This window comes from Phalaenopsis equestris, unplaced genomic scaffold (assembly GCF_001263595.1).
Source record: "Phalaenopsis equestris unplaced genomic scaffold, ASM126359v1 Scaffold233918, whole genome shotgun sequence".
Classification (NCBI taxonomy): domain Eukaryota; kingdom Viridiplantae; phylum Streptophyta; class Magnoliopsida; order Asparagales; family Orchidaceae; genus Phalaenopsis; species Phalaenopsis equestris.
In genome coordinates this window covers 394,629-418,161 of record NW_018251848.1, presented here as the reverse complement: position 1 = coordinate 418,161, position 23,533 = coordinate 394,629, and the positions used below count along the sequence as shown (strand labels likewise).

At 33.1% G+C, this 23,533-nt stretch overlaps 1 protein-coding gene across 3 annotated transcripts in view; it reads left to right on the top strand.

The window, feature by feature from the left end:
- Positions 1-7,600: 7,600 nt before the first annotated feature.
- The window catches only part of LOC110038799 (molybdenum cofactor sulfurase), a 170,145-nt gene continuing 154,212 nt past the window's right edge, over positions 7,601-23,533 (top strand). For all 3 annotated transcript variants that reach the window (XM_020743701.1, XM_020743702.1, XM_020743700.1), the window contains exons 1-3: positions 7,601-7,933; positions 8,040-8,138; positions 17,141-17,199. In XM_020743701.1, coding sequence (XP_020599360.1) covers positions 7,822-7,933; positions 8,040-8,138; positions 17,141-17,199 — 270 coding nt within the window. In that variant the 5' untranslated portion in view covers positions 7,601-7,821. The remainder of the gene's footprint in view (positions 7,934-8,039; positions 8,139-17,140; positions 17,200-23,533) is intronic.

Below are 23,533 nucleotides of genomic sequence, written 5' to 3'. Positions count from 1 at the left end.
GCTTCATATATCGATTCCCCTTCAAACTGACAAAAATATGTAATATCATTTCTAAGCTTAGCGGTTTTCGAGGGTGGAAAATATTTAGCTAAGAATTTTTGTGATAGTTCTCCCCAAGTTCTAATAGATCCGGGTGCTAATGAATTTAACCAAGCTTTGGCTTTATCCCTTAATGAAAAAGGAAAAAGCCTAATCCTAACAACATCATTAAACAATCCGTCATATTTAAATGTAGCATAAATTTCAAGAAAACTAGCAAGAAGTAAGTTAAGATCTTCAGTAGGTGATCCTCCAAACTGATTATTTTGTACCATTTGGATAATAGTAGGTTTAAGCTCAAATGAATTAGCAGTAACATCAGTATTTTGAAAAGTTAAATGAAGTTCATCTGCAGTCGGATTTGCATAATCTTTTAAAGGTCTTTGTCGATTTTATTTATTAGATTTTTTATATTATTCGTCGTTTCTTTCAAATTTTTAGTTTCTCTTTGTTGTTTTTGAATTTTTATAATAGTATGTTCTAATTCTAAATCATAAGGTACTAAACCTTCAGATCCAGTTTTTCACATAAACGAATAAAGCAAGCAAGGTAAAATTTACTTAGAAGAAATAAACTCTTAAATAAACTTCTATCTTCTTTTTTTATGTTTTTATAAATTTGTATATATATATATTATCTAAATTTATTAATTTATCAAAACTATTTAATTTAATTAAAGTTAACTGTTACCTTCCCCGGCAATGGCGCCAAAAACTTGATCTCGAATTTTTTGTATGTAAGGATTTATGAAGTTGACACCACTACAACGCTAAAAACTTGATCCTTATATGAAAATTAAGTTGTGTAAAATATATATAACTATAGGCAATTAATAATGAGATTCTACGCAAGTATATGTATCGTTATCAAGTAATAATGAATTTTCTATTGAAGCCCCAAATATCGATCCCACGGGGAAGTTGTAAGTTAGCAATGATAAATTTTAATAGGAAATTTACATAAAATCAAACGAAATCACTGTCACTAATTTTGAATGTTGGGATATTAACCAAACTAAATTACTTAACTATTAGCAAAAACGGAAATGCTACTTTTAAATATTTAATACTAATATAAGAACTATATTTAGGTAATGAAGATTCTTATGTGAAAAAACATCCTTTCCACTATAATGAAATTCTAGTGAAATGAGATGAGATAAATGTTTTTAATATGTATTGTGACAAATAGGATTAATTTTAATTCTCCACCCTGATACAGTCATAGAAAATCATTGGCTAATCTTAGGTTTAGTTTCTAAATCCGTGGTTTCTAAATCAGTGGCTTGGCTAGGAGGATACAGGCTCTCACTCCAGAGCTCCCACTTCCCATCACCTAAAGGTTAACTCTCGCTTTAGTTCTTAAACACTAAAACCAAATTGGGGATTTTTGTGTGTCACCCTAGATTCTCCAATTCTTCACTCAATAATATATATTTTTTTTATTTATTTGCACCCAATTCCATGAACGAGATACTTCTTCATGGAATTGAATGTGAATCTCACTTTGTTATAAAACTCATACTCTATTTCCCAGACAGTATACAACATATTTTAACAAATCAATTGGCCAAATTGAAAAGTAAATTAAGTTCAAAGTTGAAAAATCATCACAATTTATTTTATTTTTTAATTATGGCACATTCATTTTATCTCTTCATTTCACCATATCTCAGAGTAAGAGGAAAGATAGAGAGACCTACTCAGACTTCATGAGAAAGATACAACAAAACACAAATTTCATATATAAATAAAGTTCATACAACACTAAATAAATAAACAAACTTATCTGGAATTCTTTCTCAAAACAAATCCTTTGTAGCCTTTCCTTAGAAATGAAGGAAGAATAACTCTCTCACTTTTCTCCTTCTCCAACACTCTTACTGAAAGTTTCACACTAAATCTCACCACAAAAACTCTAAACTATGAAAGCAAATTCACTAATTGACTTTAATATCGTAGTGGAATGGAATGATGTGGAGCGAAAAATGAAAGTAGAGGAGTGAAAAACATAGAGGAGCATATTTTCTGATGAAACAGCCCCAAATAGAGCCTAAGGTTGGTTCTCCAAGAGGTGCCTCCAAAAACTCTTCAAAAAGTTTTCTAAATACATCGAACCTTCTAGAAACGGGGTCTGAACCGCCTTTAGCGCCGTCGGCGCTGGTCTGATGCCGTCGGTGCTGAGTAAAAATCTCCGGCACTAAATTACTTTTTAGCGCCATCGGCGCTGACCTGGGCGCTGCCGGCGCTGAACATTTCTTCAAAAACGTCATTTTGACCGTAAATTTCATCATTTTTGCTTCATTTTTCTTTATGCCCTAAAAATCAACAACCTGCAAGAAAACATCAAAATACCTTCCATTAAAGTGCAATATCACCAAAAATAGGTATAAAATATGGGTCTAAAAATGCAGCGAAGTTTACCTTAATGTTATTCTTCACCTTCCAAGCTCCTCTTTCATCAATAAGAAATGAAATAACTTCATGCAAATCCTTACTCGTAGCGGAGAATGTGTTGTACTCACAGTGAAATGCTCCTCGCAACTGATAGGTTTCATTAATCCTCCTCGGGGTGAATCCAACCATTTTATGACGACGTGGTCATCAAAAGTCTCTTTAAAATTTGCATAAGACTCCATGGTTATACCAATAACAGCCTCGACAATAATGTAATAGGAATTTTCCCACTATCGAGAAATAATCAATCTCTCGACTTCACCGCCCAGATTTTTGAATGCTCAATTTGGAATTATTTTCTTTGTATTCAGTAGACTATTGAAATGAACGCTAGCTTTGAAGTTGATGAATCTTTAGTCATCAAATTCAAATTTCCCCTTTCCTTTGCTCATTATTGGTATCATTGCAATCTTTGAAAGAAATAAAAAAAATAATAATAAAATCCAAATAAATTCAAAAAATTTTGAAAATCACAATGTGGAACGTTCTAAACTTAAATCTACTAAATAAGAGTTCTTCACTAAAGGATTTTCTTAAAATCTCCTTAAAAAATTTAAAATTTCGGATCTCAATAATGTAGAAGAAATCCTTGATGGAAATAAAATTTTTTTAGTTCAAAGTGTAGCTCTTACCGAGAGAAGATGAAATCCAAACCTCTTTTGGCTTCTAATCCCTTTAAATCCAAGTGTTTGCAAGCCCTAGGGGTGTAAACCAAAGGTTGAAGGTGACCGAAAGGGTAAAAATGACATTTTCACTGTGCAATTTGCGAAACTTTAAAGTATTTGGGAATTTCTGGGTCTCAGACGCCGTCGGCGCCAGTGCCAAAAATATTCAATTTTCATTATTTTCGCACATTAGTTATTTCAATTTCACTTCAACATCTAATTAGTCTCTTTAAACAATAATATTCATCCACAATAATATTCATCCTTAAATAGTCATCCTTAAATAGTCCACAAACAACACAAAACTAACTTTTATATATGAAATTCCAAATTTTTACAAACACGGATTTTTGATCACAGTAACACATATATAAAGTAAATCACACTATAATTCAGCGTTGAAATCAAGCCACAACACTAGAAAGCTGAAAAATAAACTATACATACAATTAAAGTGATAGGAGCTTTAAACCAAAGCAAATCCAACACAATTACATTAAAGACATAATTAATTTTAAGCAATGGAAAGTCTAACTTCTTCAATTACTCCTCTTCATCTTCAGTACAGTCTCCTCCTCTAATATCTCCCATAGACTGGTAATGTAAGTACAAATTGTAGAATGGTCAGTACGTGAATTGATCAGTCAAATTTTCACTGATCCATTCATTCTTCTTGAACATCTGCACCAAACTTGCTTCAATCCATCCTGTATGATTGAAGTGTTCCTTCATCCCCCAATCTAAGTGATCAAAAAGGTAAGTAAGATTTCCTATCACATTTATAATATTCCGAAGTTCTCCTTCTATCTTCTTTATTTTCTTCTCCAAAACTTGTGAACTTCCAACTGTACTGGGCATTAAGGATGTCAAAGCATGTGATGATTGATTCAAGATAACGTCCAATGCTTCGTTTCCATTCCCAATATAGTTTGCATCAATAGAATCTATGAGCTCCCAGGGTAATAACACTCTCTCCCTGGAATTGGAAGCCATGGATTTCAAAATTTAGAAGTATCTGGTTGTCTAAAATGGTTTTCATGCCTTTAAAAACACTTTTAGGCAGTTATTTTGAAGCAAAATCCTACCAAAGTCTGCCAAAAAATCCTTAAATTGCTGAAACTGTATTAAGCACTGTCGGCGCCCCCAATGGCGTCGTCGGTGCCATGGCTCTATAAACGGGCGCCATCGGCACCCATGCTGGCGCCAAAGAAAAAATTGCGTCTGTTTCATCTTTGGTTCAATTCATTCCCAAATTTTTATCCAATACCAATATTTGTCTTGATTTATGATATCTAAGATTGTGTAGATTTCTAAGGTATTACAAGCGCTTGGTTTAACGTCGTCAGCTCGACACACCAATGTTTATTCTGGATGACTCAACATCAATATTTCTTTAAATTGTGGCATGTGCCCTTCATAATAATGTTTCAATCGATGCCCATTAACTTTAAATATCTTTCCAGTTTTAGGATCTATAATAATAACAGTTCCATAATGATAGATTTTGATGACATTGAATGGTCCTAACCAACTAGATATCAATTTTTTTGGAAAAAATCTCAATCTAATATTATATAATACAACTCCTTGTCCAGCTTCGAATTTCTTTTTTATAATCCTCCGATCAGGCCATATTTTCATTTTCTCTTTATAGATTTTTGTATTATCATATGTTTCATTTCTAATCTGTTCAAGTTCACTGAGTTACACTAATCTTTTCTCATCAACATCCTTTATATTAAAATTGAATTCCTTAATAGCCCAAAATGCTTTAATAGCCTAATAGCCCAAAATGCTTTATGTTCCAACTCTATTGGTAAGTGGCATATTTTACCAAAAATAAGTTTATATGGGGACATTCCAATAGGAGTCTTATAGGCAGTTCTGTATTCCCATAATGCAGTATCTAATTAGCAGACCAATCTAATTTATCAGAATTTACAACTATTTCTAAAATTTGCTTTATTTCATGATTTGATATCTCTGCTAGACTGCTAGTTTGGGGATGACAAGCAGTTGAGAATTTATGCATGATATTATATTTTCTATTCAATTTCTCGATCCTCTTATTCCTAAAATAGAATCCTCCATCCGTAATAATCACTCTGGGCATTCTATATCATGTAAAAATGTTTTTATTTAAAAATTTTGAAACACTTCGAGCATCACATTTAGGTACAACAATAGCTTCAATCCATTTGGACATATAATCAATAGCAAGCAATATATATAAATTTCCAAATAAAGGCATAAATGGTCCTATAAAATATAATCCCCACACATCAAAAATTTCAACTTCCAATATGTAATTCAGAGGCATTTCATTTCTTCTAGAAATATTTCCTACTCGCTGACATACATCACATGTTTTAATATATTCATTAACATCTCTAAAAAGAGTAGGCCAATAAAATTCAGTTTGCAAAATTTTATGTGCAGTTCTACTAGTTCCAAAATGTCCTCGAAATTCAGAATCATGACATCGTTCAATTATTTGTTCAGTTTCTTCGTAAGGAACACATCTTTTGATGATCAAATCTTTACAATGTTTATATAAATCTGGGTCATCCCAAAAATAGAATCTTGCATCATGAATAAATTCATTTAATTGTTGATTTTTTACATCTGGTGGTAGAATATCACTCACACTATAATTTACTATATCGGCATACTACGGTATATTCTTTATATCAATCCTATACAATTGTTCATCGGGGAAAGTTTCTAAAATTTTATTTACAAAATCAGTTAATATTTCTTGTTCTAGTCTAGACAAATGATCAACAATTTGATTAACAGTTTATATTCTATCTACTACCACAAAATTGAACTATTGCAGCAAAAGTATCCATCTAATTAATCTCGATTTAACATTCTTCTTTTACATCAAATATTTGATAGCAGAATGGTTTGTACGCACTATATATTTAGCTCCAAAAAAGAAAGTTCTAAACTTATCAAAGGCATGGACAATAGCTAATAACTCTCTTTTAGTGGTGGTGTAATTAATTTTAACATTATTAAATTGGTTATTGGAATTGTTCTTTGAGAGTTATTGAAGGGTTATTGAGGGGTTATTATGACGTTATTAGGGACCTATTAGAGTTGTTCTGCGAGGGTTATTGCAGTGGAACCATAGAGCTTGCCCGAAACCAGGGGTTCACCGCGCGGTGTTATTGTCTTTGGGAGGTTTCTATAATTTTATCAATGATTTGTAAAAAGTATCGTTGAAGTATGTTCAAATAACATCATATTCATGAAGTTGATGATTCAGTTTGAATCTATCAAATTCAATATTATTTTGGGATTGTTGGAGTATTATTTCGGTGTAATTGGGGGTATTAACTCTAATAACGCCGCAATAACCCCCCAATAATGCCGCATGGTGAATAACTTCAATAATCTCCGCGGTTCCACTTCAACAACCCTCGCAAAACAACCCCAATTAGTCCCTAATAACGCCGCAATAACTCTTTAATAACACTTTAATAACCCATACAGAACAATTCCAATAACCCCAATAACCCCTAATAATCCCCCAAAAAAATCGCTGGGTGAACCATGCAAATAACCTCCGCGGTTCCACTTCGAAGAGGCCCGGGTCGGGACAGACGTAAAAAAAAATTATTTTTTTCATATTTAATGAGTGGGTCTGGTATAACACACGTGACGGCATATTACTGGAGTCAGCACGTAGAACTACATTCAGACTCCGCATGAAAAAGTTTTTCCTATTTGTGAGATATAAATTATTATATTGACCCACTTGTAAAGTTTGTTTTCCATCTGTTTTTAGTTATAATATGTGATATAAAAAAATATAATAAATTATACAAGTAAATTTAAAAAAAAAGTTTATTAGACCACTAAGCAAGGATCGAATCGCATGTAGGGCTGTAAAGGAGCCGAGCTTGAGCTCAGGCTTGGCTCTTGTTTGGCTCGTTCGAAATAGCTCGTGTTCGAAATCGGCTCGTGAACAGTGTGTTCGTGTTCAACTCGATTTAAATATTCGTGTTCGTGTTCAGCTCGTGTTCGGCTTGAAATTAGCTCGTTAAACTAAAATTGAGAAAAATAAATGTAAAGTGTGGAATTCAAACCTGGATCAAATATATACAAAAGAAGACACTAACCACATTGCCACATGAGATGTTATGATTTAAATTTAGACATAAATATATATAATATATTATTATATAAATAATATATTTAATATATTGTTATATAAAAAGTTATATAGTTTTTATTTTCGAGCCATTTTAAGCCGAACATGAACAAATTATTGTTTGTGTTCGGCTAGTTTACATTTAGATCTTAAAAATTTGTTCTCTGCTCACGGAGAGAGAGCCAACAGCACTAATTCCACGACAGATTTCGTCTGCAGTAAGATATATTAAATTTACAAAATATGACAAATTTATGGTTGCTTTGCTGTCATACACATGAGGATGATCGACTTTTCGCCAGCGCTCATTGCCCCGAAGGACCGAACCTCTCAGTTCAGTGAGAGTCTACAATTCTCCGACGACATCGGTGTAGCTTTGTTCCATTTGATGTTTCAGTTGGTCGCCTCAGGAGCTGTGCTCAAAATCTTCACACTTCAACGACTGCAACTTGCTAGCGGTGAAAATCTCTTTGCTTTGGTTTCAGTTTTCTTTTGCTAGATGGAGGGAGCAAAAGAAGAATTCTTAAGGCTTTTTAGGGACGATTACGGTTACCCTGACGCTCTTAAGAATATCGACGAGATGCGCTCTACTGAATTCAAGAGATTGGAAGGTTGTTCGTTTTCATTACCTCTCGCTTTTACCGTAAAGTCTGCAATTCCTATTGTTATCTTGATCCTATACCAGGGTTTAGTTTTTTTACGTTCGGTTATTTTTAGGGGTTACTTATTTGGATCATGCTGGAGCAACGCTCTACTCGGAGGCTCAATTGGAAGCAATTTTCAGAGACCTATCTACAAATGTCTATGGGAACCCACGTATTCTTCAATCTTTGTTACTTGTAGAAATTTATACGTGATTTATTGGGTTTATCTCTGTTTCATGGTTTTCATCAAGCTTACTTTAATTTATCAGCAAATTTCATTCCGACTAGGGTTATTATCGAGCCAAGCCGAGTATATCATTGTTTGGACTTGGCTTGGTAAAATTATAAGTTGATCATGTTCGGCTTGAGCTTGGCTCAAACTTTCATACATTGTTCAAGTTTGATTTGTGTAACTATTTCGATGTTTTAACTTAATTTGTACTTGATTTCTTTATCAAAAGTGAATGAGTATTTAAATGAGCTAAAAATTGAAACGAGAATCTAGATTTTCATATAAAAAATTTAATAAATTATTTTGCAATTCTAATCGCAGCTACTAATTTATTGATTATGAACTCTAAAATCTTTAAATTTTATTAATTAACTATCTAATTCTTATTAATAGGACTACACTAGTGGAAGAACTATATTGATCGAAAAGTTATAACGATGATCATTTACTTAGTCATATCTATAAGAAAATAATAGCAATAAGACAATTCATATTAATGTTCTTGGTAATTGCAGTGTGATGATCGTAAAAAATAAACTCAGTATATTCAAGGTTATGAAAACTCTACAAAAAAATCTTTTATGACACTCTTTAAGTGTAAATATCATTATAAATTACCATTCACTTATTAATAAAATAAATATATAATTAATAGTTAAACTAAAGATCGTATTGATATGATAATATAATTCTATTAAATCTATAATTAAATAAAGTCTAATTAATTAATTTTTTTTAAATAATGCTTCATATATATAATACGAGTTATTATTGAGCTTAATATCTAGTATTTAATAAGTTACTTGTTGAACAATAAATGAGTTTGGTCGTCAACATAAACGAACAAGTTCGATTATGTTCATGTTCAGTTCGTTTATGCTGCGAGTATTTAAAAATTGTTCAAGCTTGTTCATTTACTAATTTGAACGAGCATAATTGAACCTTAACCGTGTCAAGTTCAATTTGTTCATTGAGTGCATTGGTTCATTTACAACCCTAATTTTGACTATCTACACACTCTTTATTGGCAGTAAAAGAACATTTTTTATAAAGGTGACAAAATTAATTTATTGATACAAAACCCTTAATTCTTTCATCAACATTTGGGACTGACATGATGTTTTTTCTTAGAATTAATGTTTTTAAGGAACTAAAAAGGTATTGCAATGGAAAAACAATAATTGTCCGCATTTTTTCATCATATCAACTAACATTGTACCATTGCTTTAATATTAATCCAGTCAAATACTTCTTTTTCATTAAACGGTACCATCTTCAATAAATCTCTAATATGCCTTGCAGGCAGCGGAATTTCAACACATAGTTGCAATCAGTAAATCTAATATCTTTTTCGTGTGATTGTAAACCAATGAATAATTGTCATCTTTCTTTCAACTATTTTCTCTGAAATGCTTTCAACGTATTTCTAGAATGAAAATATTAATATCAAATTGCATATTAACTTTCAGTTGTTTGGTAAGTTTCATACAAAGAAAAATCTTAACTATTGCTTTTGAAGATGTTTTTGTTGGATTCATTGAAGGTATGCAACATTATGTTAAACATTTATTTTATGGGTTATGGCCCATGATTCTCATGATATAAACAACTGACTTTATACAAACAACAAATTATTTGAACTAAAGCTAAAATTAGGGTATTAAAAACAAAATAGCTAAACTTATTGTGCCAAATTTTTTATAATTATCATGAAAGTTATTTCATGATTTTATTTACCTTCATATGTGCATATTCAATTTTCAATAAGACTTGCATTACATGTTTGTATGATTCATGTTTTGTTTCTCATTTATTCTTATGAATAATGCTTTATTTATTTTGATGTTCTTTTTATATTTCTGTAAAAAAATCCATTTTTCAATGAATCTTAATAGGATATATGGTGTATTAATTTTTTTGTTTTGAAGAAGTTTATGTGAGCTCATGGTGAAAAGCTTGGCACGTCTAAGGGTTTTGTCTTTTAACAGAACATAAAATCACGAGGATTTAATGCTAAAATAACATTTTATATGTCCAATAATTATGCAAATGACCATTTAATTCAAAATAAAATTTATCCAACATTACATTGATAACACTGTAAGATATAAACATAAAAATTTTTTTAAGTTAATTAGTAAACTTAGTAGTGTGTGTGTGGCTCCAAAGTTCGCTGACAACATGGTCTCGAAGTAGTGCCATGTACTGCAACTGAGATTGCAAAACATTAATTTCAATAGAACTTTGTGAGGCAGGAGTTGATTTAGATTTTCTTTACGTGTTAATTATAAAATTTTCATTTTTCGTACTCCTCAAATAATGTATCTCCTCTGGATTGTGATCTTATAAAATTATGTAGCGTGCAACAAGTAATAACAATATAATGTTGTGTGCATAAACCATAGGGAGGCATTCTATTAATGTTTAAAAATATTGCTTTTAGAACTCAAAAACATCGCTCAATAACATTTCTTATACAAGAATGCCTATAATTAAAGAGTTTTATTTGTTTTTGAGGTTGAGCGCCCTCTTGGTAATCACACAAATGATACCTTGTTTCTTTATATGGTGTTAAGTATCTTGGCATATTATCATACCCTGAATCAACGAGATAATATTTTCCTATTTTCAAAAGATACATGTTTATACATATTTCACTATAAAGTTCATTTAGTAATTACATAATTTGATAAGAATAAAATTGACATATCTTGAGGTGGCATCAGAAAATTTAATTGATGATTTGAAATACATTCTAGAAATATTCTCACATCATTCGCTATTTCCTCCCAACCAGACAATACGCACACAAACATCATGTCAAATCCATATGTTTTCTTCAATTCGAAATTTGATCTTTTTGAGATACATGTGCAGGAACACGTGTTCCATCAATCACACCCATGCAATCCTATTTATAAAACTTACTTTAAATTAATATTTATAACTAAAAAAAAAATAAATTAAAAATTTTAAATTTAACATGCCTTAAATAAAGAATAGTACTGTACTTTGGATTATACTGGATCTCAGGACGAAACATCTCAAATGATGGTGGAATAATAATCTCAGTTTCCAATTGATAAATTGCTTTCAAAGTCTTTCTGAAATGTCCTGAGATTGTCTCCAATGAATGCGGAAATCGTTCAGCAACCACCCTTAGGTGTTCATTATGCGATAAAATAAACATAAAAATTGCAAGCCGTTCCTCTAAGGTGAGTCTTTTTGAGTCATTCATAAGACTTTTACGCATCAACAAGGTAGATAAATTAATGAAAACTTGAGGTTTTATTTTATAATTTTCAAAACAGTGAGCTCGATGTTCCCGCAGGATTTCATTTAAGCACTTGTGAACTTGAAGAGTAGAAGTTCAACATGGTTTTTTTTGTTAAATAATGTTTATCATAATCATCAACACAAGTAAGAGCGATTGTTAGTTCAAGTTCTTCATCAACATCACTTTCGAAATCTGTTATTGGATTCATCTGTTTACCTATTGTATGAATTGATAAAATATATGTGTCATATGATGGCGTCGGTGGCGGGCAGCTCTGCTAGGGTTTCGCCATTTGGTTTGAATCGTTCGGCTTTCAATCCGTGCTCAACAACGACGAAGTTCTCGTACTCGACTACGAAGGACTTTGTGCTTGTCAATCTCCTCTGCGATCGTCGTGCTCTTCTTTGCGCCCAACGACGAAGGGCTTTGGCATCTTCAAGCTTCTACAGTTTCGTCGACTCCTTTGTGTCTTCTGCGCGACTTTCCTCGTCGAGCTGCGGTTTTCACTGCTTTCCTCGTCGAGCTGAGACTGCCGCAGTTTCGACATCTGCGATTCGTATCTTTGGCGCAGCTTCGCCCCGACCTCTTTGGCTCGTCGTTTTTGCCCTCTGCCTGACTTGGCAGGGCTTCTACTTGCTGTGATGTAGCTTCTTTGGTGGAACCTGACAAAGCCTCATTTGCCCACGTGGTGGGTAATCATCAGGGGGAGACGACGGTTGTCTGCCCCTCAAGTTATAAGGAGTATCGTTATGGTATAGGTGATTGTCCCTTTATTAACAATGCAAACAAGAAAAGTGGAAAGACAACACTTTTTTTCTAAGTTAGAAATTTCAACCCTAACTGACAAATTCAAGTTTGTTCTTATTGAAAAATTTCAATGGAGACACTTACCTATGGAAGTTATCAGAAAAAGTTTTGATGATCTCAAATTAGCAGGAAAATAAAATGTGGAACTCATGGATGAGAGACATGTATTGATTCAGTTAACCGTGCCAGAAGACTACACTCGGATTTTCTTTAAAAAAAAAAAAATCTTAACATTGCTGGTAAACCAATGAAGCTACTCAAGTGGTCCTACTCAAACTCAAGTGGTCTCCGAATTTTGACCCCAATCATGAACCTCCTACTGTACCGGTATGGTTTAGTCCATCTGGTCTCAAAATTCACTTTTTTCATCATCAAGTTCTTTATTCTATTGGTGCCATACTTGGGGAACCTATGAAGCTAAATCTATCCACTTTCAACCTTACCAAACCTTCTGTGGTCAGAATATTTGTGGAAAGAGATATTACTTTACTTGATGTTAATGAAGTCTAGTTGGATACAACTCATAATGGATATTGGCAATTAATCATCATGGAGCATAAAACTCCTTATTGTTCTTATTGTAAGATGTTTGGGCATACCATGATAAATGCCATAAGCTTCATTCTGATTTGAAATCTAAAGATCAAGTGAATAAGGATGAATCTAAGAATATATCTGTTCCACCTGGAGAGAAAACTACCACAGGACAAGATTTGGTGTTTGATTCTTTTTCCCCTGTGGACCATCCCCTTGAAAATACTGTTTCTGCGATCGATGAGAAGCCAGATAGCCCTGCCGAGCAACCTACACTTTCAAACCCTATTGAAAATATTACTGAAGGACCCTTGCCTACACGGACTGATAATCAGCAGAACCTTGCAGCTCCCCATCTTCTGGAAGTATCAGCGGTAGAGGCGATAACTCTTACCTCACATATATTTGAACCTCTTGTGGGCACAACTGTGGACAATTTTTCTACTGCAGCACTACCACGATTGATCAATTGAGTCAATCTTCGGATGAGGAATGACAGATCTACACTTCCAGGAGGAAGAAGAAGAATGAAGAGTTACTTGAGCTAAGGAATCTGATTGATGATAATTTGGTTACTTCGGGCAATGGTACATATCTCACAAATTTATTAGTTGGTTCCCTTCCGAGAACTAGAGACAGAACTAAATTGGGTCGACCCGATTGGTCTTATTTGTGCCATCTTCTTTTGGGTTTTTAATTTTCTTTTTTCTTTTTATTTGTGTTGTTTCGTGTGGGTTGGGTGTCTATTTGGGCCAACTCATACAACCTATCTGTACCCTTTTCTCTTTAATATAATAGCCCTTAGGCTTTAAAAAAAAATCGAACAAAATAAAAATTTGAAAGATAATTTTTACGAGAAATCTTGAAGATAGAAATCAAATATTCTTTTTCATTTACAAGAAAAAAATAATTTATATGAACATTAGCAATGCATCGGCACAACCATCACAAGCTTTTGAAATCACAAACATACATCCTAATCATAACCCAAGCTAATAAAATGTTCGACAACAATCACGAAAGTGAAAAAAAAGTAAACATGGCACATTTAAAATACAAATACATAAGATAAGGAGGGCTCATAAGGTTCATCGTGATGAGCAAGTCATTTTAGATTTATAATCCAACCTTTTCCTTCTGCTATCAAGCATTTGAAGAAACATCTTCATCCATATTGCATCTTCTTGGAACTTATATAAAACTTTTGAGTAATTAACGCCTTCCAGAAATTCAGAAACTTCATATATTCAAACAACAAAAATTCAGAGCTCTCATTAGAAGATCCAGTTGAGTTAGATAGTTTTCTTTCATACTTCTCTACAGGTTTTGTTTCAATTTCTCGAATCTAATGTTCTTCCTTAGTGTTTGAAGGTATTCTGGTAGAAGGATGTTGTAGTGTTCCTATTGTAGTTGTGTCATTATAAATATGGCAGAGAGATATATATTGTGCATCTTTTTCTTGAAATATTTTTGCACTTTTATTAACTTATTTATTGGTAAATGAACATTATGATTAACAATAATGCGTGAATAATAAAATATAAGTTTTGGATTAAATATAATATGAAATAAATACCTTATATAATTTAGCCCATACATCTTTTGATGCAATCTCTTGACCAGTGGTTCTGTTATAACCAATTTTAGTTTCTTTCAATAAATTAGAAAATTCTCTCCAACGAGTTCTAAGTGTATTGAACTTATTTCTCAGTTGTTCTTGCTTGTATTTTTTTTTTGTAGAGGACTTTTTCCTCTCTGTGACTTTCTTAAGATTTCAGTCATTCATCTTTATCATGACATCTTAAGACCTTATGTACCAGCAATTCATTATTTAGCTAGTGAAATCAATGTTGGAAAGGATTAAAGACACTGATGAGCATTTTGGGTGGGTCTTTCTTGCTTCTAGCTCAGAAGACGCTGGGGCTGAACTTGATCATTTGAATGTTGTCCGGAGTATCAGGGAACTTTATGAGCTTGCAAACCCAAATTATTTAGGAAGATTTACTATTCCTGTACGTGCTTTTGGGTCTATTGCTCAATGTTTTCTTATTTTTTTTGCTCGAGACACCATTGAGTTAGTTTTATAATTATCCAACAGGTTCTTTGGGATAGGAAACTCAAAACAATTGTAAATAATGAAAGTTCAGAAATAATCCCGTATGTTCAACATAGAGTTCAATGCAATTGCTGAAAATGCTGACTTAAACTTATATCCCTCTCACCTACAAGCAGCCATTGATGAGGTGAATGAATTGGTTTATCACCTCACCAGAGCCCCTCTCTCTGAACAAGGTTTACCATCCCTCCTCTCCCTCATAGCTTCAAATCCCCCAAGATATCTCGCCTCCATTGCACAATTCCATCACTATTAGCATTTTAGAAGGGAGATGAAGACGAGAAGACTTGTAAACTTGAGAAAAGAAAATGTTGATAACAATTCAAGTCTATGCTATCACACTTACAGTCGCTAAGGCCGAAGGAGAAGGAGAAGGGCATGGCATCGGCGAGCGCGGTTTCAGTGAGCAAAGGGTAAAGAAGAAGAGCGTGACGTCGACGAGCGAACGTGAGAGTTTCGTGCTGAGAGGGAGATTTATTGGTCACGAACATGAGAGAAAAGGTGGTATCGCCAGGGAAATGAGATGGGCAAGGAGAGGCTGTTTCCCGAGTTTTTAAAACAGCAGAAAACATATTTTTGCTGTTTTTAGAATTTTAAAAATATTAGTGTTGAAACAGAAAATAAAAAAAAGAAATAAAATTAAAAATAGGTAACTAGACTCTATTTTATTGTTTCTTTCCTATTTTTGTTTTTAAAAACAAAAGACAAGAAATAAAAATTTATCCCAATCAACCCCTAAGCTTTTGGTTTTTTTTCTACCCTTCTCTTTTTTTTGCGTTGGGCCTCGTCTTAGCTCTCTATTTTTTACCTCATGGAGTGAGAAAATAAGAATGAGTTAAACTGCTTTATGAGCATTATATTTAACTTTACAATGATGAGGTCGAGTCAACAACAATGAGGTTGGGGTTGATCAGATTAACTTTGACAATGACATGTAGGGATGGTGAGGCGCTAGTTGCAGGGTCCTCACGGATAGAATTCGTTGAATTACAAAATTGTCAAAATTGGACTATACAAAAAATTTATATTTTCTTTACTTTTAAATAATTACCAAAAATTTTAAAATATGTATTTTATTCCCTTTTCTCCTAATACATTAAAAAAAAGAAAAAGAAAAAAAGGAATATAAAGCCTACATCACTGTGAATAACTTATATCTATTTTACATTAGGTCTATCACTAGTTCTTCCTAATCCTCCAATACTAATATTATCAACTTATTTAATAGAGCATTTTATATCCTCTATTGTACATGTTCAAATTAATTAGTCTATTTTTAATCAGCTTAATTTAAATACATGCTATCTCAACAGTTTGTCTAATAGATTAATTCTTTATTTTATTATTTTATTATTTTTTACCATCTATCCATCTTTGCTCTCTCATTTCTTTATGCTAAAATTTAAATTACACTACATTTTCAAATTAATTGTACTTTTATAAAATTGACCTTATAGGTTTCAATGACATTCTCTTATCACATAGTCATACAAAACATTTCTCCATTTTTTCTGCCAAACTTTAGTTATAGTTTTTATTTATACTACTATTCTTTTGTATAACCAATCCAAGATATTTAAACTAATCCTGCTTCGGTGTCATTTTATTTTATAAATAAATTTGATTGATGCTTTAATATCACGCAAATGTTGCATATCATACACTCAAGTATTATTTGCTTATTTTAAGCTGTATATCTTTTAAATATTTTCTAAGTTAGTTTAATTTTCCATTTATTTCAGGAGTCATCTCGCCAATTAGAACATTGTCATTTACATATAATCAAACATTTTTAAAAGTGATCTATGGTCAAGAATTTATGATCAGACTATAAAAACATTGGATTTTATTCTAAAGTAAAATTGCTAGGTAGATGGAGACGATCCATGTACCGTTGTACTCTTTTTTTCTCATTCTCATGGCTCAAGGGTTGATTTAGGGTTTCAAATTTTATTAGGCTTGGTTTATGTTAAGATTAAGATTTACTTGTTTTAATTTATTTGGTGTCTAGGATTTTAGATGATATTGAGGTCTTGATTCTTTCTTGAATGTAATGTTTACTGAGGGCACTCTTATGATTTTTTTGGCTTAGCTTTAGACATCTTTTCAAAATTGCTTAATATTTTTTTTTTGCTTTTGGTTTAAGTCTTTGGCCTTTTCTTAGACAGTCACTAATGTTTGTTTGCATATTTTATTGCATCAATGTAGATAGCCAGAGTGATTCCAGCCATGCAACATCTAATGTCTTAAATGAAGCACGCCGACAGGTAGATTTGAACATTTCACATTCTTTTGTTCAAATATTTGCTGTTTAAAATTTATAACATGCACACTCTATTTTGATATTTATGAAAAAGAATCTAAATTTTTTTCTTTAGCGATGGATCAACATCAACTCATAAATCAAGCCATCCATTACCGGAAATGACGCATATACAACATCTATTTTCTGTGTTTTTTTTTTAATTGTGAATAAAATGTTTTTTAATAATTTTGAAAGGAGCAGCCACTACTGAATGCAGGCAAGTGTAGGCACTGAACCCAATGGAAAAGCTGGTTGCAAGTTTTGATTGTAAACATAATCTGATTGGGAAGCTAAGTAGTTGCAGGTTGGCTTTGATCTTTTTGTAGTCTCTTGTGTTTGAAACTTTGATTTGATTAATTTTGGATGAGTCTTAAGATGGGCTAGAGAGACGAGTAGTAATATCAGTTGCCTCAACTAGTATCCACTAAAAGATGAGTCAATCCACACAAGTGTGATTTAGCATTTAGCTTAATTCGGGCTCAAACCATCAATGGCCTAGATGGATGCGTATTAGCAGTATCAACTTATAAAGGGTTTTCAAATATTAACCTAGTGATTCTAAAGAGTATTTTTCAAATAATGTTGTTTAAGTCGAGGGAATGATATTTAAATTGGAGTGATTTGTGATTCTACTGAATAGTTAAAATGGGTTGGTTATTTTACCATATGTATTGAGAAACCACTAATACAACATGTTCGCCGAATAAAGTCTCAATTTACTCAACTTCAGAGGATAGGCTAATAATGTTGTGTCAATAGAATGATTGCTAACCAATCATAACTTAACTAAAATGCTGTGCTTAATCTCGATGTTAAGATGACCAAATAAGGATTTGCCAATAATTGAAGAATGAAAATATTTAACTAGCACAATTGGTCCCTTCGTCAGCGAAGGGAAGGGATGGTTTGAATTGTGATGTGGAATTAAGTTTATGAGGGTGTGAGATTGCATCTTGACTAAAAAAATAGGGGAACTGATTGTTTGATGATAATGGATAAACTATATCGTTCAACTCACCAACAACATTTATATAAGAGTGAGGGTGGTGGGCATCAGGAGGTTCTTTTGGGGTTGGTAGAGGCAATGTAATTTCGGACTTCATCCAATGTCTTAGGAACAACCTAGATGCGAGGCTTGTTGAAAAATTAGTTGGAGGTGGATATTGGTTGAAAATTGAAAATACATACAAAGCACTGACCATAGATGAAAGAAGAGAACAAGCATGATAATGAATGTGAGAGGAAGAATAGAGGTTAACCTAATGTTGAAAAGAAGCTGAAAAAGAAGACCTAAAAATCTTCCAAGTAGGAGGGGAATAGTGGGGCATTCATAACGGTGTCAGAATACCCCTCGAGAGGGAAGTTGGTTCCATAAGACATGGTCCAAGAGGAGGTGAGAGCTTAGTCGGAACTACCCACAAAGCTGCATGAGGAACACACAAATAGTATTGGGATGTGGTAGAAGAGTGCATGCATTGCACATAGAAAGAGCTGTGTGAGAAAGTTTGCACACTTCGATGAGAACATGTAAGGATGAGCGAGTGCGAGTGGTTGAGCATGGAATGCCAGCAAAGAGAATGCATAAATGTAGAATATGAGCATGGATGATAGTAGCTACATTGTAATTCGTTTTGAAGCTCAACGTAATGAAGATTTGGGTTAGTATTCTCCTTGAAACATGATGTTTTTTATTTAAATTAATAAGAACTTCATTAAAATCACATAATGTATCATGCAACTAATCATAAGACATGGATTCATTTACCTCATTATTTCTCTTATTGGAGGGATCTTCAATTACCATCAAATAAAGATTTGTCTACTCTTGATCATATGATACTAAAATTGTTCCATCGTCGAGCGATACAGTTTTAGGGCGAAATTAGTTATTGAACAACAGATTCGACTTCGATCTGCTGCTGACTTGGCTGAAAATAGTGAGGCAGATGACGAAATGTCATGGTATAGAGGTCGAGAAGGTTAACCACCTATTTCTGCACAAGGTATATATACACCACTTGCAAAAAGAAGATACGCCACTCCTTAAAGTAGAAACCTAGATTACAATCTCCAAAATACTCAAATCAAAGCAAGAGTCCCAAAAACAATGAATTTACATGCATAAATAATCTCATGATAGAAATGATCTGATTATAAATAAAGAAACAGGAAGAAAATTTAGATATGGAAAAAGTCATGTAGAAATTGAAAACAGGATGAAATTGTGGTGTTCCATTCTCCCCCGATAGTGGAAACAATGATTTCTATAGGTTATAGAAGTCGTGAAATTATGATTGTAGGATTGTTGGCTGAATTGTGGAATTTTTGCGACCGGAATAACATGGTCTCCAATTCTCAAATTTGCGGGATGTTGCCGCGTCATTCTTTTGTGCTAGGAGAGGCTTTTTTTTGGAAGGACATGAACCCCACAGTTATAAATTCTTTCCCATGAAATCCTAAGAAAATTTCTAAAGCTTTAGTCCACCCCTCCTGTCTGATCATCTATTAGTAGATGTGCTGTTGAGTTGAGCTGAAACTTAACAATTAGATCAATCCATAACATTCTAGAAATAGCTCAAAATGTTTTCATGTGTGACATCTTGGACCTTCATTAGCAGTGACAATTTAGGAGGTTTGAAAATCCTGAATTTTTCATATTTGGGGTTGCCATGTGTCGGATATCAACTTCTTGAACTCTTGGCTCTCTTGGACAACCAATACCAACCCTATTGGTGCTCCTCTTAACTCATGTAAAAAGATAGTTTTTGGCGCCATTCTCAATCTATCTATGAATACTCATTCCCTTGGACTCTATCTATTAGTACAACCGATGTTAATCTTGCTAGAGTCTCTCTCAAGGACTCAATTTGAATTAGTAGCATATCTTCCTCGTCGGTTACAAGCTAATACTCCTCTTTGGCATTTACAACCTCTTTTATATTACTGCTCATTTCTTCAACTGCTCCCTGCTTAGTGAAGGATACAATTTTCCTATTTGGGCAATCTGAGGCAATGTGCTTAAAACCTTGTCAGTTGAAGCATTTCTTGGCTGGGCAGAATTGAGAGTGGTGGTGGGGTAACTTTGGATTGGTTTCTTCTCTGATGTGGTTGGTTTGGAATCTCCACTGGGTGTGCTTTTGCTGCTTGATCATAGTATTGAACTTTGCGTGTAATGTGTAGCGGTCACTTGGTGACGTTTTTGTTTCTCCACCTTCAAGCTAGAGTTTATAAATCAAGTAGGGAATAATGTGATTGCGATTGCACCATATTACTAATAGATGACTTCAATCCTTCAAGGTACCTCACTACCGTATGCTCCTTTGGTTCCACCAACTCATATTTTATATGAACTGATCAAATTCAGCTGTTTACTCCTCTACTGAAGAATCTCTCTGGCACAGGCAATGAATTTTAATGAACATATTCTATCTGTAATGCGGGGGAAGATGTTTGTGCTGCACCTCTCTTTTCTCTCAAACCGACATTTACTTTTTCACTCACTGACGAAGACGTTTAAGCTTCTCCCACTATAAGAAAGCATTCTTCCATAATTAAATAGAAACTATCTTGACCCTTCTATCAGAGGGAATCTCCTTATACTCAAAAGACTTGTTCCACAATTTGAAATTATTAGATGAACTCATTTGGATCCATACGTCCCTCAAAATCTGAACATTCAATTTTTTACTTCAACATTTTGGACTCTTTAATATTATATACCAAATCGATGAGTATGAGGTCTTAATCATTAGAAATTACCTAGTGGAAGAGATTCACTTCTTCCTCTTGATCTGATGAGTCACTATTGTAGCTATGGGCGATCTCACCAGATTGTCTCATCTCAAAGAAGACAAACCTCCATTTTAGTTGGGGGACTTTCCATTGCTTATCTTTCATAGTGAACTCCTGAATATCCTGTTGAGGGTTTCTCCTAGGCGAAATGATGTCTTTTTCTTCCAATGGTTGTGTTGATGGAAGATGAGTTAGGGCTAGGGCCAGGGCTGTGGATGATGAGGTATTTTTTTTTTGTGGGGGTGTTACGTTAGGGTTTATTATATGATGGCGGTGAGACCTTCAATGTTTTATGGTTTATAATGTCTGCCTTTAAAAGAGAAGTATAAAACTCAGTTAAGTGTTGCTGACATGAGAATGCTTAAGTAGATGAGTGGCTTGACATTTAGAGATAAAATGCAAAATGAATGTATCCGTGAAAGGGTTGGTGTAGCTCTTTTGGCACTCAAAATTAGAGAGTCGTCTTAGATGATTTGGTCACATTAAACATAGACTATCTGATGATCCAATTATGAGAGTGGTTGCTTTAGATTCAACTTATGCTAGGAAAGGTAGAGGAAGACCAAAAAAACTTGGGCATGTTGTATAAAAAATGATCTTAATTTATTAGAATTAAATGAAAATATGACACTCAATAGGACATGGTGGAAAAAATATTGATGTAACGGACCCCTCTTGGTGGGATAATGGCTTGTTGTTTTTGTTGAGTGTTAGGTTAGATTGTACGGATCTTTGGTTTTGTTGTAGGAAGGACAAATTCATAAAAATTTAGGTTTTGGTAGGCTCTGATACTGGATGCTATTGTTTTAGGGCTTCTAAAAGGTGTTTAAGAAGAAATTTTAGTAAGGAGTAGGGGATGTTTGTGGGATAACATAAGAAGGAGATTATGGGAGGTTGATGGGCTTGGAAAGGGTATGAGGCGAAATCTGCCGCTGGACAATAGTTGCAGCATCGATTGGCGACTGTCTCAACTGAAAACAGTGAGGCGGATGACAAAACAACGTGTACGAAGTTCGAGGAGGTTCACTATCTGTTCTTACATAACTACATATACACTACTTACAAAAGAAAGATGATACAACACTCCTCAAGGTTAAGACAAAAATAACAATCTCCAAAATACTCAAATCAAAGCAAAAGTCTCAAAAACATTGAAAATACATGCATAAATGGTTTTATAATAGAAAGAATTTAATTAGAAATTAAGAAATAGGAAGGAAATTCAGAAAAAAAAGGAGAAAAAATTGCAGAAATTGATATCTAGACGGAATTGTGTTTGGTTCTCCCTTGATCGCCAAAATAGTGATTTTTGTGGGTATTGTGGCTGAATCATTGGATTCTCATGATCAGTATCACATGATCTTGGATCTGCAAATTTATGGGGCGCTCCCATCACTAAGTCCTCCCAAATAAACTTGAAGTTTTTTTCTACCTTTTTATGGGGCGCTCCCATCACTAAGTCCTCCCAAATAAACTTGAAGTTTTTTTCTACCTTTTTATTTGTGTGATTCTCTTTTCTTGAAGTTATCTGGCTTTATGCAGTTAAAATCGTTGAGTAGAGCGAATTAAATAATTTAAAATAAATGATTTTATGGAAAAATCTATTATTTTATAGTTTATTATCATCAATTTTAGTGTTGAGTAGACTTTTTTGTTTTCATTTTTTTTACCAGTGTATTTATCTGTGTTTATGGTGTAATCAAAGTTGTTTGCTTATTAAAATAGTTTGATGGTTTTGATTTTCATTTTTATAATTATTTGGTGTATCACAAACTTCATTTATTGAGCAATTGGCCAATTTTTGATTTAAGATATCTAGCATTTAATAATATTAGAAGAGTTATTTTATGCTTGAGAAAGATTGGCCAACATACTTATTAATTTGCATAGAAATATACCTAACAATCATTTAAGAATAACATTTAATGCAATTTTATGATTTTAGTTCATGTAGAAATATATTAATTTTAATCAGCATGATTAGAACTTCTAGGTTATCGAAAGTACTAGAAGATACATTTTTTCTTAATTGACAATCACTTTGATGAATGTTGCATTAAATATGAAGTCCAATAAGGTTGATGAACCCATAAATCTAGAGTTTTCTCTCTTTACTTTGAATAAAATTCAATATTATAAATTTATTTCATAAAAATTTTGTTTGTGGTTTTACAATCAGTTTTTTTTTTGATTAATAGAAACTAGTGTAATAATTAAATAATAAATAATTTATCAAGATCTTCTGCTTTGATTCTTGTTGTCACACCTCAACTGACATACCCTTAAGTGTTAACTACGGCGTGATAAAGGGGGAAGATTTGGTCAGATTAAACTTTCACCAGCACTTGTCCTGACTTGTAGAATTAGGATCTAGTAGGTGAACTGGTTTAACTAAATTTACGCAAACATATTTGATACATTTCATTTCATAATTCATCCACATTTATATATACTCAAAAGTGTGAAAATTATGTCATCATAATATATATATATATATATATATA